This window comes from Oncorhynchus kisutch, linkage group LG17, assembly GCF_002021735.2.
Source record: "Oncorhynchus kisutch isolate 150728-3 linkage group LG17, Okis_V2, whole genome shotgun sequence".
NCBI lineage: Eukaryota > Metazoa > Chordata > Actinopteri > Salmoniformes > Salmonidae > Oncorhynchus > Oncorhynchus kisutch.
Window position 1 is genome coordinate 38,446,007 of NC_034190.2, and position 18,536 is coordinate 38,464,542.

General features: G+C 41.7%; 1 protein-coding gene across 1 annotated transcript in view; it reads left to right on the forward strand.

Annotated features, from left to right (window-relative positions):
- Nucleotides 1–18,536, forward strand: part of LOC109908519 (sodium/hydrogen exchanger 3-like) — a 49,405-nt gene that overhangs the window by 15,497 nt on the left and 15,372 nt on the right. Inside the window, exons 5-11 of the mRNA XM_031793779.1 lie at nucleotides 449–626; nucleotides 1,114–1,334; nucleotides 11,284–11,486; nucleotides 11,632–11,721; nucleotides 16,195–16,265; nucleotides 16,418–16,547; nucleotides 16,841–16,992. Of these exons, the coding sequence (XP_031649639.1) occupies nucleotides 449–626; nucleotides 1,114–1,334; nucleotides 11,284–11,486; nucleotides 11,632–11,721; nucleotides 16,195–16,265; nucleotides 16,418–16,547; nucleotides 16,841–16,992 (1,045 nt within the window). The remainder of the gene's footprint in view (nucleotides 1–448; nucleotides 627–1,113; nucleotides 1,335–11,283; nucleotides 11,487–11,631; nucleotides 11,722–16,194; nucleotides 16,266–16,417; nucleotides 16,548–16,840; nucleotides 16,993–18,536) is intronic.

An 18,536-nucleotide genomic window follows, 5' to 3' on the forward strand; every position in this document is an offset into this window, starting at 1 on the left:
TTAGATTTTCAGGACAACAAATAGAGCCCTGTCACGTAGTCAACAGCGACAGCTTCTTGTGCCAACTTGAAGCAAACTGCTAGGATAATGCAACAAGTAATCGAGTATGTAATCTATCTAACCCAGGGGTAGGCAACCCTGGTCCTGGAGAGCTGTTTTTGATTTAACCGACCTGAAAGACCAGGTATGTTGAATTTAGGCAGTCACTGAACTGATCAATTAGCTCAGTTGGTCAGGTAGGGTGGCTAGTTGGGACAAAATCCTGCAGCACCTGCGGCTCTCCAGGAACAGGTTGTATGTTTTGTATTTATTCATGAAACAAGTATCTTTGTTCCCTGTTTGCCTCTCCATATGTCATTCTGTCTCACTTCTTCCTCTTCTTTCACCCTGTTTCCCTTTTCTCTGTCTCTCATCACCCTCCTCTCTCTTCCTCCTCTGCCCTGTGTAGTCTCGTTCTTCGTGGTGGCGGTTGGAGGCGCCCTGGTTGGTGTCGTCTTTGCTCTGCTGATCTCGCTCCTAACCAGATGCACCAAGAACATCCAGATCATCGAGCCAGGCTTCATCTTCATCCTGGGCTACCTCTCTTACCTCACAGCCGAGATGCTCTCGCTATCTCCTATCCTGTCGTAAGTCCTTCTGAGTGTTATGTTGATTTATTAGCCTTTTACAACCTTTCCATTAAGGGGGTTTCCATTGAAAACCTAACATGATATTTCCACTTACCTTGGCTTAGTTTTTAGATACAATATGTATTTCAGTTACATAGCTCTTTTTTTCTAAGTGTGTACTACCTAGAACCTAAGAGTTCTTCAGCTGTCCCCATAGTATAACCCTTTTTGGGTTCCAGGTAGAACACTTTCACAGAAGGTTCTACATAGAACCCAAAAATATTCTACGTGGAAGCAAGAAGGGTTCTCCCTGGAACCGAGAAGGGTTCTACTATGGAGACAGCCGAATAAACCTTTTTTCTCAGAATGTATGTTTGAGCCATGTATGGCCCTTGAGGTTGACTCTGGTCGACTATGGCAGAGCTCTCTACATAACATTATATACAGTACCTACTGCGTTTTAGTCTATTCTAAGTGACGTGACTCCTTTCTTGCTGTGACATAGGTGTACGTTCTATGGCGTCTGCTGTCAGAAGTATATCAATGCCAACATGGACGAGAGGTCAGTCAGCACGGTACGATACGCAATGAAGGTGTTCGCAAATGGCTCAGAGACCATCATCTTCGTCTTCCTCGGCATCACGGCCATAGATCCATCTATATGGGTGTGGAACCCAGCCTTTATCTTCCTCACACTCCTCTTCATCTTTGTGTTCAGGTTCATAGGTGAGTTTGGGTCATAATCTTTAGTATTATTTTGTGAGCGGAGAAATCAATGGAGATTCTTTTCCCTTAGAACAGCTTAAATTCGTGGAGGCACGGATTCTAGAAGGTGTCGAAAGCATTCCATAGGGATGCTGGCAATGCTGACTCCAATGCTTCCCACAGTCGTGTCAAGTTGTTCTGGATGTCCTTTGGGTGGTGGACCATTCTTGATTCACACGGGAAACTGTTGAGCATGAAAAGCCCAGCAGTGTTGCAGTTCTTGACACACACAAACCGATGTGCCTGGCTAGGGCAGTTGCGGTGACCATATTACCGCCACACCGGCAGTCATGAGTCATGACCTCAGTAATATTCTATGTGACCGTTGAGTCACAGTAATCTCCTCTTATGTACTCTGGAAATACGTTGGTAGTACCCAACTCGCTAACGATCATCAGGTCGCTAATGGCCTGATACTCATGGCTCTATTGTCCCTCTAACCAAATGCAATCAAAAATCAAAAATCACATGAAACACTTAACTCACATCACTGTGATTGATCAATTTGAAGAAAGAAGTTCAACAACTGAGTGGAAGGCACAGTTGTCTAAGGCACTGCAAAGCAGTTGCTGGCTGTGCCACTAGAGGTTCTGAGTTTGAGTCCAGGCTCTGTCACAGCCGGCCGCGACCGGGAGACCCATAGGGCGGCGCACAATTGGCCCAGCATCGTCCGGGTTAGGGGAAGGCATGGTTGGCAGAGATGTCCTTGTCCCATCACGCACTAGTGACTCCTGTGGTGGACCGGGCGCAGTGCACACTGACACGGTAGCCAGGTGTACAGTGTTTCCTCCGACACATTGGTGCGGCTGGCTTCCGGGTTAAGTGGGCATTGTGTCAAGAAGCAGTGCGGCTTGGTTGGGTTGTGTTTCGCAGGACGCACGGCTCTCGACCTTCCCCTCTACCGAGTCCGTACGGGAGTTGCAGCGATGAGACAAGACTGTAACTACCAATTGGAAACCACGAAAATGTGGAGAAAAAGGGATTTAAAAAAATGTAAAGTGGAAAACATGGTCATTGTGGATGTGGTTTCAAAGCCTAACACAACAAAATGGACAGCACTTTAAAAGGTGAGGATTAATTCAAAACACCATATGCATATTAGAGATTATGTATAAGCATTGGCCTATATATGAGCCCAAGCTTGGATAATTCCAGAAAATTAGGTCATGGCTTTAGAAGATTCTAATTGACATAATTTGAGTCAGTTGGAGGTGTACATGTGGATGTATTTCAAGGCCTACCTTCAAACTCAGTGCCTCTTTGCTTGACATCATGGGAAAATCAAGAGTAGGCAACAACACGTCTGCCACGCTGACCGTCAACACGGGGACCCCTCAGGTGTGTGTGCTTAGTCCCCTCCTGTACTCCCTCTTAACCCATCACTGCGTGGCCAAGCACGACTCCAACACCATCATTAAGTTTGCCTATGACACAACAGTGGTAGGCTTGATTACTGACTACGATGAAACAGCCTATGGGGAGGAGGTGAGAGACCTAGCAGTGTGGTGCTAGAACAACAACCTCTCCCTCAACGTGAGTAAGACAAAGGAGCTAATCAAGGACTACAGGAAACGGAGGGCTGAGCACGCCCCCATTCACATCGATGTGGCTGTAGTGGAGCAGGTCGAGAACTTCTGAGAAGTTCCTCAGTGTCCACATCACTAAGGACCTATCATGGTTCAAACACACCAACACAGTCATGAAGAGGGCACTATATCGCCTCTTCCCCATTTAGGAGGCTGAAAAGATTGGGCATGGAGCTTCAAATCCTCAAAGTTCTACAGCTGCACCATTAAGAGCATCTTAACTAGCTGCATCACCGCTTGGTATAGCAACTGCTCGGCATCCGACCACAAGGCGCTACAGATGGTAGTGCGTACGTCCTAGTACATCCCTGGGGCCAAGCTCCCTGCCTTCCAGGTCCTTGATACCAGGCGGTGTCAGAGGAAGGCCCTCAAAATTGTCAAGAACTCCTGCCACCCAAGTCAGACTGTTCTCTCTGCTATCGCAAACCATGCGGTACCGGAGCGCCAAGTCTTGGACTAAAAGGCTTCTCAACAGCTTCTACCTCCAAGCCATAAGACTGCTGAACAGTTCATCAAATGGCTACCCTGACTATTTACTTTGACCCACCCTTTCTTTAGTTTTTTTGCACTGACTCTCTTGCACTGGTTCTATGCAAACTCTAACCACACATACTACACTGACACTCTTTACATGTGCTGCTGCTACTATGTATCCTGATTGCCTAGTAACATTTACCACTACTTACATGCACATGTCACCTCAACTACCTTGTACCCTTGAACATTGCCTTGGTACCAGTGTATAGCCTCATTATTGTAACTTTCTTTCTATTGAGAAATTTGTTTTGTTCTTACTTTTTAACTCTGCATTGTTGGGAAAGGGCTTGTAAAGTAAGCATTTCGCGGTAAAGTCTACACCTGTTGTAGATTTGATTTGAACCCTATTCCCGATTAGAGGGGGTCAGGGTTTAAGGTTCCTGTGCCAGAACATATGGAGAGATGGTGCCCCTAGCAGTGAAGCCGGAGTGCCGCGGTTCTGGATTATCATTCTGCATGACTGAGATTGTTTCTGTGCGAACAAAGGCAAAAAAACGTCCCTATGGCAAGAGGAGAAAAAGGGTTCACAAGAAGATGGCTAATGGCAGTTCGACTTCCTAAACCAAGTCATAGAGACCGGAGGGTGTGCAGACATGATGACAGCTGCCCCTGGCTGTGAACCCAAAAATGTACTGGGGGGAGAGCCTGAGGGAGGAGAGACACTCTGGGGAAAAATGTGTCTCCTCCTTTTCTCGAGTCAGCAAGGACGTGAAGTGGGATGCAGCACAGAGAATAGTCATAACCTAATGTCCCCATGCCTCCCCAGTGTTGCAAAACGTGTAGTGGGGAGGGATGTTAAAACCCGAAGAGAGAGGATAGGGCAGGGAGCAGTCTGCTTTGTGCGTTGTCTTCCACTGCCGCAAGGACTGCACCCTAGATCCCCTAAGGCCAGCCGGGTGGCAGGGACGACATACATTGATCAACAGGCTGCCATGAGGCCCGGGTTTGTGGGGCAGGCAGAAGTTAAAGTCTTCGCCTTCTGGTTTACGCATTTCACACTTCTGCCTTATGTCGTGACAGTGGGCTCAAAGAGGAGGTCTAACTTTTCTTTGTCTGTTCAGCTGAATAGGCTTAACCCTTTCGCCTACTACTGCTAAGGTCATGGTATGACCACAGCTTGGGATAGCAGTGCGGGAGACACAGTGATATTGTGATATTACAGATCTCTTCCCAATCTGAATGCAGCCATCTCCCCACCTCCTCCAATAGTTCTGTCAGGTAAGCCATCAAAAAAAAGGTCTCGTTGAGAGCTCTTCTGACAGACTGGGCTGAGGCTTTGTATGGTTTCTGGAAAATGGAGGCAGTAAAGCGATCCATCTTATCAGGGAGTGAGGCGTCGGTAGTGATACCTATAAGGCGTGAGGGGTAGCTGTGGTTAGCCAGAGATGGTGCCACTTTAAAGCTGATTCAAGGAGATTCCGGCAATCGCAGTGGCCATACAGCATTTATGGTGATGCGTCCTCCGCAGAAATCAGGGCATTCGTACTTCTTGCGCTTCACAGAGTGGAGTGTCACTTAGTCTGCACAACTTAAAGCACACCTGTTACGGCTTTCTTCCGTCGAAGGAGAGTCGGACCAAAATGCAGCGTGGTTAAATCGAGACATCTTTAATAACGATGAAAACGAACAATACAAAACAACAAACGGAATAGTGAAAACCTAATACAGCCTGTCTGGTGACAACTAACACAGAGACAGGAACAATCACCCACAAAACACACAGTGAAACACACAGCCTGACCAAATAAATATATAAACACAAAATACTAAGACCAGGGCGTGACAACACCACTCATAGTGATTGAGGGCTTATCACTATAGCCAGTCAGCTATTAGAACAGCTGGCTAAACAAAAAGACCTCTTCTGAGATGTTGGAGTCAGTTTCTCGGTGCTTGACATAGGAGTTCAGCCAAGATAGCATGAAATAAAAAGGCAGCACCGTTTTCCCACCTGCATCTCCATTTTGACCGTAAATATATATATTTTTTGCTTTACGGGCTTGCTTGCGACTGCCTCCACTTCTTGTGGCCAGATTCCCCTTCCATTCCCATTACCTCCCTGATCTCTTTCAATGAGATGTTTATATTTACAAACTTGCTCTGATAGCCTTTTGTCAAAGTTCTCCATGTTTGTTGTCAAGGAAGTGACTTTGTGTTTATACAGGACGTACCTCCAGCATCTACCGTCAACCGATCATGTCAATGCAGAGCTATACGGTGCCCTCCGCATTTTGGGAGGAAAATTTGGGATACACATGGCGTCCACATACAGAGCTTGATTTGGCATCAGGAGGCTCAGCAACTACGTCACATTGCGTCAGTCGGCTTTTAAGATGGCCTGGATTCCTCCATGTTGTGCATGTTTAAGCTTATGCGCTTAGCCAACACTTTTTCAGTAAGGGGCGTATCCCACAAGTGCTTAGCTTACCATAGGCAAGCTGCAACTGCAGGTAGCAGTTGCTTTACTCGGTCTGCACGAGAGGAAAGTCTCCTCCCATCGTAAAGATTCCATTCTCGGTTTCTGTTCCCCAGGGGATCCGGCCACTCGATCTGGTCGCGGCTCGCCTACAGACATCAAAGAACCCAAACTCCAGTGGAGGAATGGCGTCTTCTCTGTCTTCGAGGCTGTACCATCTAAAGGACTGAGAGGGTGGGACCTGGTCGACCTCCATGTCGCCTCAAGGAGACTGGCAAGGTTAATCTCGCCATCATCCTCATTGACCCCTAGCTTGCCTTCCCCGAGAGGGGATCGTCGGACTGATAGAGGGAGGAATTAAGTCTATCAATGATTTCGTCCCAGCTGGTCATGGGGGCAGAGCTACAGCTCCCGCTAGTGGCTCAGAGGCGAACCAGGCTACCGAGAGAGAGGCCCGTTTTACCTCAGTTAGCGACATGCAGCAATTGTAGGACTCAGTCCTTGAGTGCCACCTTGGCATGTTTCCCTCCCAAGCACATGATGCATAGAAGGTGATAATACTTCCTAGCAATTGTAGAACCGAAAGCACAATAACGTAGTAATTCATGTCCTGAGCTAAGCTCGTTTTGGGTACGAGTAGCGGTAGCCAGTGTGAAGAAAAAAGCCTTGCGGCTGAGGGCTAGCAGTGATTAGCACAGTAGAGAATGCTATAGCAATGAGGCTGAAACGTGTTAGCTAGCTAGCAGCTACCTGGAGGTGTACTGTAGCTAGCTCAGTGCTAGCTGAAGGGGTTGAGCTAGGATAGCATAAGCCTTCAGGTTAGCCTACTCCCACGACTTGAAGATCTGTGTGGCTGGGTAGACGGTCTAGTTAGTACCGGTGAATTAACACGGGTTAAAACTAGGCGAGGGGAAAGCTAGCAATGCTACAGTGTTGCAGGTAGAATTGTGTGGTTCGCTTGACCTGCAGCTAGCTAGCTGAGTTAGCCTGGGCTAACCGAGTCACACTAGCTCACAATGTAGCTACCTAGCAGGAGGGGGGACCGAGGTAAAGAGATTTCTACACGTGCAGTTCTACCGTGTTGCAGGTAGAATAACCTGGTTATCTTGCCTTGCAGCATGCTAGCCAAGTTAGCATGAACAGCGCAGTGTGGGCTAACTGAGTCCCAATAGCTAGTGGTGAAGCCAGCTAGCAAAGGTAGAAAAGTACATTTCTACAAGTAATACGGTTACTACTCTGCCTCATGACTGGGTCCGATTTGGCAGCGATAAGCCTTGCGGGTGGCCTCCACTTTTAAGTGGAAAAACAGAGAACCAGTCACAGTAGGATAGAGAAGAATTGTCTTCAATGAGAAAGAGAAACAAAAATTGTCAGTGTGCGGGAGAGTGGCTTTTTCAGGCAGGATGAGGGCGCACCCAATTCACTGTTTTTACGGTCTGTTTTGCAAAATATGTTTTATGATTTGGTTACTTCAAGTTATGGGAATTCCAGGAATGAAATCCCATTGTGAAATACAAAATGTAATTTGAAAGAGAAAGCTCTGCAAATTCAAGTATTGTGGTGGCAGCATCATGTTATGAGTATGCTTGTCACAGGCAGGGACTGGGGAGTTTGTCAGGATCTAAAGAAATATGAAAGAAGCAAAGCCTGGGTAAAAAGTTAGAGGAAAGCCGGCCTCAGTTTAATGAAACCTTAACACTGGGATGTAGTTATTTTTTTGCTGGACGATTACACACATTTTAATAACAAAGACACACCAGAATGGGGTTCCAAGACATATTGAGTGATCCTGAGTGGTCTAGTCTCAGTCCTGACTTAAATTTGCTTCCAAATCAGAGATTTTAATATTGCTGTCTGTCAGGATTTGGCCAGAGTTGTTCCGGTTTTGGTCACTAGATGCCCCCATTGTGCTTTTTGACCCTTTTGTTTTCCCTTGTTCCCAGTTATTATTGGCACCTGTGCCTCGTTTCCCTTGATTGTATTTAAACCCATAGTTTTCCTCAGTTCTTTGCTCTGTGTTTGAATGTTAGCACCCAGCCCCAGTGATGCTGTGAACATTTGTTGCTCCAGTTGGACTCTCTTGTGGAACTCTGTTTTTGTTCTTGTTTATTTATTTTTGAGTATCTTTTGAGGCTTTTTTCTGCTGTACCTACCACCTTGTGGATTTACCTTTTTGACTTGGAGGATTACCTTTGTTCTCTTGGAATTACTTTTGATGATGTGGAGTTATATTTTTGCCTGAAGAACTTTCCTTTTTACCTTATTAAAACACCGTCTCAAGTACTGCTGTGTCTGCCTCATCTTCTGGGTTCTGCCGACTATTCGTGGCTCAGTTTGCTAAGTGACTGTTTCTCACACCGGAGACCCGGGTTTGTAACCGGGTCCTGACAGCTGTCCATCAATGATCCTTAAACAAATTTACTGAACTTGAGCATTTTGGACAAGAACAATGGATATGTTGCCCTAAAAGTTGTGCAAAGTTGGTAGAATCTTATTAAAAATGCTTGTAATGGCTACCAATGGTGCTTGCTCAAATGGGAAACTGGGAAGTCCGATATGATTGTGTTCAAGTGCTTTTGAAGTTGGAACAATTATTCAACCAATAAAATTTTAGTTAGCATGATAAGATCGCTAACATTGCTAATAATAAAGTTAGCTAGCTTGCTTTATGCTCTGGAACATTGGCAACTACTAGGTATTTTTTAAACCTCACGCTTTGGGCTGGATGTGTCAATGTGAAGTTCATATATGCAAAATCTATGGGCAGAATTAATGTTTAACATCAATTAGCCACGAAATCCCTAGTTTGAAAGGTAGTTTTTATGGAAGCTGTGCTGCGCCATTTTCCCTACATTTTTTCCTATGTGGGCCAGGCCAAGCAATTTGAGTTGAACCAATGAGATTCAGTCCCTCACCATATGAGAATGGTAGAAAGAGGCACATCAGGCACCCACAGCAAAGCGAGAAAGAGCAATGAATGATGTGGTGCACATATTTGACTCATTTCAGAAAACTAGGCATATGTCGCGGGTCACCACTTCACAAGAGAGCCCCCATTTGAACGTACACGTTTAAAAAAATTAAAATGCATTTTTTCATATTTTGTAAAGAAATGCCATCTGGAACATGTGAACCTGCATGTGCCTTAATAACAGATGTGTATGCCATCTGTAAATACAAATAAATTGTGTTAAATTACAAGCCTAGTTGGTTTAGCTACAGAAAGATAGCAACCTTCCCGCTAGCCATGATTGGCTGAGATAATGAGTGGGCTTGACATGCTGAGAGTTCAGATTGGACTGCATAATATACCACGCTTCTGTCTATGTGAGCTGGTCAGTATGTGTAGGTAATCCTGTCTATCATAGCTAAGGTAAGAGTCTAGCTAGCTACATTTTCAGATATTACACATTTCTAATTTTGACAGTCGTTATCACTTCAAAGTATAGTGTTAGCTAGCTAGCTAACGTTAGCTAACTGGCTCGCTCACGTTACGTGTATGATCTTATTATTCGTATCTGAGCCATTTGCTTTGCTAGTTATAGCCTCATTTTAGCTAGCTAACATTGAACCTGGTTGCAGATTCATGCAGGGTAATAACATCATGAGTTGGTTCCTTGTTTAGCTAGCTAGCTATGTCTTCACAAAAAGACTCCACTATGTAAGTAATTTTTTCAATAGATTGTCACTGTGACAACTCTTGATAGGCGTAGTTGGTCAATTCGCTCTAGCTATCTACTCCGATTTCAGAGCACTCACGTCAGAGTGTGCCAGAGCTCAGAATAACTGACGAGTTTACGAACACTCAAAACCTGTTGAATATGGCCGGTGTTAATAAACATTGGCAAAAAAGCGCACATTGTTGCCAGTAGCACAGTTGCAGTCACCAACACTCTGGATAACATAAAAACAGCCTAACCAGCTCTGCTAGTGTGAGTAAAATGGTCAGTGAACGGTTCTCTCATGTTAGCCAGTTAGCTTGAGTGCTTGACTGTTGTTGTTAGGACAGAACTCGGATCAACCCTTAAAGAGATGGGTGGTGCTAAAGCTTAAGAGGGTGTGATCAATACTGAATGGGTGTAGACAAAGAGGTCTCCAGTAGGTAACCAAAACATTCAAAGTCCATTTTCTCAAAAGTGAAGTAACAAGTTTATCAACTTTCAAAGCAGAATTACTCAAATGTAGTGTATGATATACCATTTTGTAGCTCTGTGTGTCTGCTTTTATCCAATGTAAAAAACACAATTTCAAAAGTATCTACATTTGACCGAATCAAGGCGGTCGGTCACATATACGCGTGTGACGTAGTACACAATTTTTGAGGACCACTTTTGCTCGTATGCACCACTTTCAGAATTTCTGGCTAAATAAATATACAAAACTACCAGATAATCTCTTTAACATTGACAATATGGTCAGAGTAGCTACATTATCCATATTGATAAGGTTGTCATTGTCAAAAACGGATTTGTTGTCATCTTTTGGTTGAAAAGGTAAATGGTCAGTGGAGAAACGTCACAACTCGGGTAACATTTTCTCTGAGTTTCCCACTTGGAATTCCAACTTGGATGGTCATTCATTTCCCACTGAGAACTAGGAGTTTCCGCTAACTCCGATAGCATGTGAACGCGGCATAACTCTGAGGTGTGAAGACATGCACCATCAAGACATTTTTTATTTATTTAATTAAGAACATCTTCTATAATTTTATTTCACTTTGAAAATGTGAAGTAGGTTGTGTATCTGTAGGAAAAAAAATCTAATTGTATCCTTTTTTAATGCAGCAAAATGTGAAGACTACAAGGCACATTGATAGGAGAATTATGTTCTCCAGGTACATCACCCAATTTAATTATATTACTCTGTCTGCAAACCCGAATTTCTAAGATCCTGGTCGAATGAAACAGACGGAGGCCCAGCTAAATGGTCAAAAAGGTTTATTCACGGAACGTTCTGAAGTCAAGAATACAAATCAATTCATTTTATACTGACTTCTTACACCCACACATACACACAAACATACGAACACATACGCACACACATGTCCTGCTACGCACACACTCTGTGTCTCTTCCCAGCCGACAGAGATAGTGACTTTGTCCTTGAGACGTACTCCCCGTTCTCTCCCAAATCTCTAGTCAGGTTGGCATCAAGCTTAGACAGTCTGTGTTTAAAATACTATAAAGGCATATCGTTTTACCCTAATTCTGACTAGGACTACACATTTATTGATTATGATTTTATACATTCTAATCAATTTCATATAATTATATGTTTCAGGGCGGAATATTCTAATCATTCAATTAACAGACAATCCTAACCTATCACACATGTAACAAACACTGCTTTTCTCTGTGTGTTTATATCACAGGGGTCTTTTTTCTCACCTGGATTCTCAACCAATACCGACTGGTTCCCTTGGAGTTTATTGATCAGGTAGTGATGGGCTATGGTGGCCTACGAGGGGCAGTAGCCTATGGCCTTGTGGTCTCACTGGATGAGAAAAAGTACAAGGAGAAGAACATGATGATCAGCACCACCCTCCTAGTGGTGTACTTCACTGTCATGCTGCAGGTAAAATAACTCATTTAAATGTCAAACTTCAGTCCATAAATATTTCACTATTTGTTGTTTTCTTTCAGTGTAATATGTCTTCACTTGAACAGACTGGTATATTCTAATTTGTCGCCGGTTTACTATATTTTCTTATTTGTTGCAGGGAATAACCATGAAACCACTGGTCAACTGGCTAAAAGTGAAGAGAGCAGCAGTGACCGAACGCACACTAGCTGAAAAAATACAGAATAGGGTAACTATTTAGTCAGAAGTCTTTGTTGTTCATCAACCCAAAAGAATCAGACAACAAACCTTACATCTCTCTAATAAATACCCAAAGTAAAGTGTTTACCTTTTGTAAACTGTACTACACCACCTTTTTATACACAAGGGGAGGTCCTCGGGACAAGTCAATCACAGGTCTGTCAGATGAACGACAAGGTATATTAAGAAGAGAACACACAAATAAATAAGTAGCAGAGCAAGATTCATGCAGACTTTAAAGCACATTCGTGATGAAATACTCTTTGTGAGCTAGTACAGTCGTGATGAAAAAACTCTTTGTGAGAGAGCACACATGGTATAATATTCTTCTAGTATAATAACACACTGGTGGTAATTGGCATGTGAATGCACACTGCTTTTGAATTAAATAGCTCCCTCTTAAGAACAGCCAGCCTAGAAGGTCTCTAGGGAAGTGGTGACACAACATACAAACAAACATTTATATGACAAAGAAAATTGTACTAATCTGCCCACTAAGGCAACCCCAAATCATTTGCATGGATACCAGATAATTTGCCATGGCAGACTACACAGAAAAACCTCAAATCTACCGGGACACAAACTAACTCAACAGTAAGAATAGCGCGCGATCCAAAAACTCTGAAAAATAAAAAACATAATTATAACCCTGGCTCATTTACACAATAGCAGTATCAAACATTTTATATTTTAGTAGCCCTTTCCTGCAGTCAAATGACCTAGTCGCCTCATGGGTGGAATGTGATTTAATATTTTTCATAATATCAGTAATACACATTTTTGTAATATTGCAGTCTTTTGTGATGTATATTATCAAGTTTAATATTGGGATGTAAACTCAAAATTGAAAACATTTCAACTTTTTTAAAGCCCATAACCGTGTGTATGAAGTGTATACTTTGGTTTCAAAGTAATTTGTTTTAGAAACACTCTGTGACCCTGATTTAGCCCACTGCAGTAAAAGGCTAAATAAACAGCATTATTAAATAGACTTGATTCACATTACAATGTTAAAAGTGAATACCATTAAAATGAATGAGCTATACCTGTCTCCCAGCTCGTACACTCACTACCGTCTTCCAAGCCACTTTTCCAAATTAGGAAAAATGAGGGAATGTGAAATTGGAGTGGGTTGTCTCGCTTTCTCTACCATCTCTGCTGGCACAACCCACAGCCCACAGGTATGTTTTTCCCTAGATAAAACAGTCACAACGTCAAAATTGTCTATACTGTGGCGATAGCGGACCCACTCCTTAGCTAGCTGACAAACTAGAAGAACGAGGAGACTGTAGCTGAAATTGAACCGGTGAACCAGATATTTAATGTCCTCAAAATACAGACTAAAAGAGGGTTAGAAGGGTTGCCCAAAACAAATGCATCTGGCTGTCAAATAACTCAAAGGAGATGTTATTGTGTCCCATTCAGCTTCTCAGACACCCTCATCCCCCAAAACTTGTGGCCTATCAGCTATCTAAACTAGGAGCAACTCCTCCTCCATACTTTCCCCATGAGCCCCCACACATGACCTTTGGTATTTTTGGCATTTGGTATTTTATGATGGTGCTAGAGCAGTGTTACTCACTATTTTTTTGTAAGGGGGCCACTTTGGGTTGAGACAATCATTCAGAGGGCCGCACAGATCTTTAATTTGTTGTACTTTTTCTACCAATATGATCAATTATCAATTGAGAGCAAATTCAGAGCAATAGAGCACATGCAATTGATTTGATGTACAGCACATCACAAATACAGTGGTTCTTCCTTTATAAGTCACGAGCTTGTGTCACGACTGTTAGTGGTAGATGGTGGCATTCTGTTATTGCACAACACTATATCACAAGGGGGAGTTAGAAGGCTGATCTATCGGTAGTCTAAACTGTGGCACAAATTTACTATCTTCTTGTAAATTAATGGACGTGTTTTCATTCTGAGAGTCTCTCTTCTCTGGCACTAGAGTCCTGCATCAGGTAACAACAACAAAAAACTGTCGTTGGTCCTGGAGTTAAGAGAGATCTTGGGAAAATACAATGGGGGATTTATACTTAACATGTGGACTGACAATTTTCGATAAAATAGGCATGGTAAGCTTTTGGTTTCTCTCCCACTAAAAATAGAAATAAATAATTCTAAATATCAAAATGGCTTTATTTACAAATAAGTAAGAATGTCTCACCCCATGTTCAAGAATGGCCTTTTCCCCTTTATTCAGATTACAACCGCTCACTTTCGGTTATTTGAAAACAAAATAATTTCCAAAATATCAAGCCATAGAAGTTGATTGCAATTTCAGTTTAAACCACCAGAAAAGACAGAACAAATAATACAACAAATATTATGGTTAAACTCAAATATACTAATTGATCAAAAAAATGTATCAATCGAAACCTTTATCAAGTGGAAGGGGGAAAAAGTAAGTAATTTTTCTGTCGACCCTGCATTAAAGACCAAAATTGTTTAAAGGAAATTGTGATAAATATATAATACCAGTTTAATTTAAGGACCAAAATATTGATAACTGTGCCATATAGATTGCAAAATAGTTAAAGAAATGTTCAATGTACTGATTCCATGGCACATGGTTAATGAATTGACACGCAATGTTCCGTTTATTATAACCTACTGCAGGCCTAAAACCTATGGGTTTAACCTCCTGAATTAATGATTATATTGAAGATAGAAGCCGCCTCCGAGAGTTCCGAGAGTTATCTGTTATCCAACAATTATTGTTATTATTATTAACCCTAATTATATAAAGCCCCTTAGATATTTTTTTTATTTTTATTTACAGTAGTGATGGACACCTGGAGGCATTTTGTTTTTCACAAGCGTAGCAGGCTGTGAATTCTGCAAACAACGTTTCCAGGATGGGCTATTAGCATAACAATAGACTCTTCAACCTTTATAAAAGGATAGTCTAATAGCTCGTCTACTGTAGGCGTGAGAAAAAAATCCCCCCAAATTACACATGTATTAAGTACTCTGTTTAACATCCCTAACGCCAAACCTCATGCAACCGCAAAATGTCGGATCAAGCATAGATACTGTACAGTATTTATGCTTTTGTTAATAAAATAATGATAAAAATACTCTTTCAAAATGTAGATGTTTATTTCAACTATCAGCAGGACAATAGGGAATAAATATCACTGAATGACAGAGCATGGGGACTGGTCTTGATAAATCAATCAGATTTTTATTTGGAACTGTTAGGATTATTTTGCTCTTCACTTGCAGTCACTTAGTAGCTTAGGCCTACTCCCGACCGGTCACGTTGTACAGCATCATATTTTCCAAACTGAAACCCTTAATTAAAACGCTTTAGCCGTGATGGTAAAATGAATCAAGGCTCACTTTATTATTTAGTTTTATAACTAAAATGCTTGACTGTATTTAATGACATGGAAGACGTGTATGCTGTGTGATGACATGCACAAATTCATGAGCGATTGATTGATGTACTGTATATTTAAGTAGATCTTTATGCCAATAAGTAAGTTACACTAAAACAGCTACACTAACAAATCGCATTGTAATTCTCTTGGAATAGAAACATGTTGTACAGTGCCATATGTTCCTAACAGAAAGGAAACCCTATTCTTGGAATAGAAAAAACATAATATTCATCAAATGAATTAGGCTTAATTTTAAAAAAAAATAATTAAGAATTTTGCGGCAGCATGCAAGTATGTCACAACTTTTAAAGGAAGAACCACTGTTTATACATACACACATCAAATAGGCTTCATCACATGTATAAGACCCATATTAAGGGTTAACTCAGTAGTTGGACGAGCGAAAATGTCCCTTTTTGACTAAATTTATTCAAAATGTATAGTCTGTTGCTATCCTTGTGAGGCAATCTAGGTGTGCATTGGTCAGTCTGTTTCTTTGTTTTTGATTCACAATGTTCATTGTTGAAAATGTTGTCTCATATGAAAAAGTGCTGACCAAAAATGTCACTTTTTGCACACACTGCTTCAGAAGTGGATACTATGGGTCTGTTTCAAGGCTCCAAAAATGTGTAACACCTGATCTTAGATCATTTACCAACACAGTAGTTGTGTTTTGTGAGTCCACCAGATCAGAGGCAGTAGGGATGACAACGTGTTATATTGATAGGTGCCATAATTCTGTCCTGCTTGAGCATTCTAAATGCAACGAGTACTTTTGTGTGTCAGGGAAAATGTAAAGAGTAAAAAGTACATTATTTTCTTTAGGAATGTAGCGGAGTAAAAGTAAAAGTTGTCAAAAACATAAAAAGTTAAGTATAGATACACAACAAAAACTACTTAAGTACGGTGGAGGTATGGAAGATTAAGGGTGTTTATCAAGGGCTGAGTGTTGCTAAACCCCTCTTTTGTAAAACATCAACCAGCTCATATAACAGTTTTGAAAATGGTCAACCTAAATATAACCGTGACAAAATAAATCCATGGATCACCATTCCTTTTTATTTTTTCAGACCTTTGACCATATTCTTGTCGCCATAGAGGATATTTCTGGACAAATAGGACATAACTACATGAGGGACAAGTATGTGGACACTAACATCATTTTATCAATTTCAATACGTTATTATCATATTATGACTATTATTTAAATGTATTTATTACATACCATACCTTCAAAGATTAAATTTAACACTAAATTGTTTTGTTTTTACTCTCTTCTCGTATCCTTCTAAGGTGGAATAACTTTGAGGAGAGGTGGTTGTACTGGCTCTTGATGACACCCTCTGCTAAGAAGTCTTGTGACCACATATTCAACATCTTCCACAGACTCAACCTCAAGGATGCCATGAGCTATGTGAAAGAGGTAAGAGTGACTTACAAGGTTGGAGAAAGCCCTGACAACTTAATACTACTGTACTTACGACGTTACACAATAGATTAACCAGCAGGATCACCGATTTACATTAACATTACAAAAAATATACTATTTTTGTTTATTTTTTTATGGCAGATGTTACAGCAGGTGCAGAAAAATGCTTGAGTTACTAAAACTGTTAAGAGCCAATAACACAAGCATTTCACTGCTACCATCTGCTAATCTGTGTACGTGACCAATAAACTTTGATTTGATGAAGTATTTTTATCCCATCATCATAGGGTGAACGCAGAGGCTCATTGGCGTTCATTCGGAAAGAAACCAAGGTTGATGTGGATTTCTATAAGAAGTTTGGTGCCAACTTCTCAGAGATGATGCCTTACATCATGAAAGAAAATATGGGATCGGATCATGTTCCAGTCTCCTCCATCTTGTAAGCAACATTGCCTGACAGTCCGCATCTCAATGGCAAACTATTCCATAGGGCTCAGATCAAAAGTAATGCACTATAGGGAATAGGGTGCCATTTGGGACTCAGACTTCTGCATGCATCACTAACATGGGAAGGCAGATTGTTCTGGCAGTTCTCACTTAGAAACTTCATTGAGGGGGAAGGACATCTGACATGGCCAACAAAAACAGGTTTAGGTTGAAGTAACCTTGGACAGCCCTGGGGCAAAGTACAGGCACGAATGGTGAAACTGACATTGCGTGCAGCTTACTTACCCATTTTGCACGCTTAAGTCAATCCCTCCTCAGAGCAACCTGCTGGAGCGTGGTTTCCCTTGTCGTATTGTTTCAATACGGAAGGTAGACGTCTGTATTAGTCTAGCAAGAGTGCAATACAGAACTGAGCGTATGATCTGTCACAGCGGCATCACCTTAGGAAAACACAAGCTGGTGTGTTCCAATGGTCCCATAGTCAACATCCCATATTTGGCACCAATGTAGCGAACAGCGGGACAGGGAGGCCAAGCCAGATAGCTGGGGTGGGAAACAAACACCCTACGCAAGGCGCCCAATGGTGTCTATAGTTATAGCTAGCCGAACAGGTGAAAAGTGCCTGATGTGTCTAACAGTCTGGGAGCCAGTCTGCTTGGTGAAGAGAGCAAACGCACCCTTGCAGTTGCGAGTTGTCAGTGTAATAAAATCCCTATATTATGATGGAAATTATGTTGCAGGACAGTTTTATGGAAAACTAGTTACCAACCCGAGGAGATTCTATATGAGCCTAGTGGATCCTTGATTGAACCTTTTAGGATGTGCTCCACACCCACATGAAAAAGACTATAGTATTCACTGTAGTGTTTTTGCTGACTTTACTGTAGTTTTTCCTGTAGTGTTGCGTACATGACTGTAGTATTTAAAGTTTACTATAGTATAAATACTATAGTAAAAAAAAAATATATATATAGCAATGAGTAATGTTTTTGCAGACTGTAGTATACTACATAATTTAATGTTGTGTTTTTGCGGACATTACTGTAGTATTTACTATAGTATTTTTTAAATCATTATATTTTACATAGCAGTGGGGGCTTTCTCCTTGAGGAAAACTACTGGATTGAACTGCTCTTTTCATAACCTGTAGGGAACACATTATATGGTCTATACTTGGCATGTTGGTTTCTCACTTAGGAGTGGCACAAATTGGGATATGGAGAGGGAAATGGGCAAGGTAAATGCAAATAAATACTGTAGCATATACTATAGTAATTACTGCAGTGTTTTGCAGACTATAGTATTTTTGCAAACATTACTGTAGAATTTACAGTGCATGAGGAAAGTATTAAGACCCCTCAACTTTTTCCACATTTTGTTGCATTACAGCCTTACACTAAAATTTATCAAATAATCCCCCCCCCCCCCCCCCTCATCAATCTACACACAATACCCAATTATGACAAAGCAAAAACAGGTTTTTAGAAACCAATCGTAATCCATGCTTCAAGATAGTTTTGATCACGCGAACTAGGA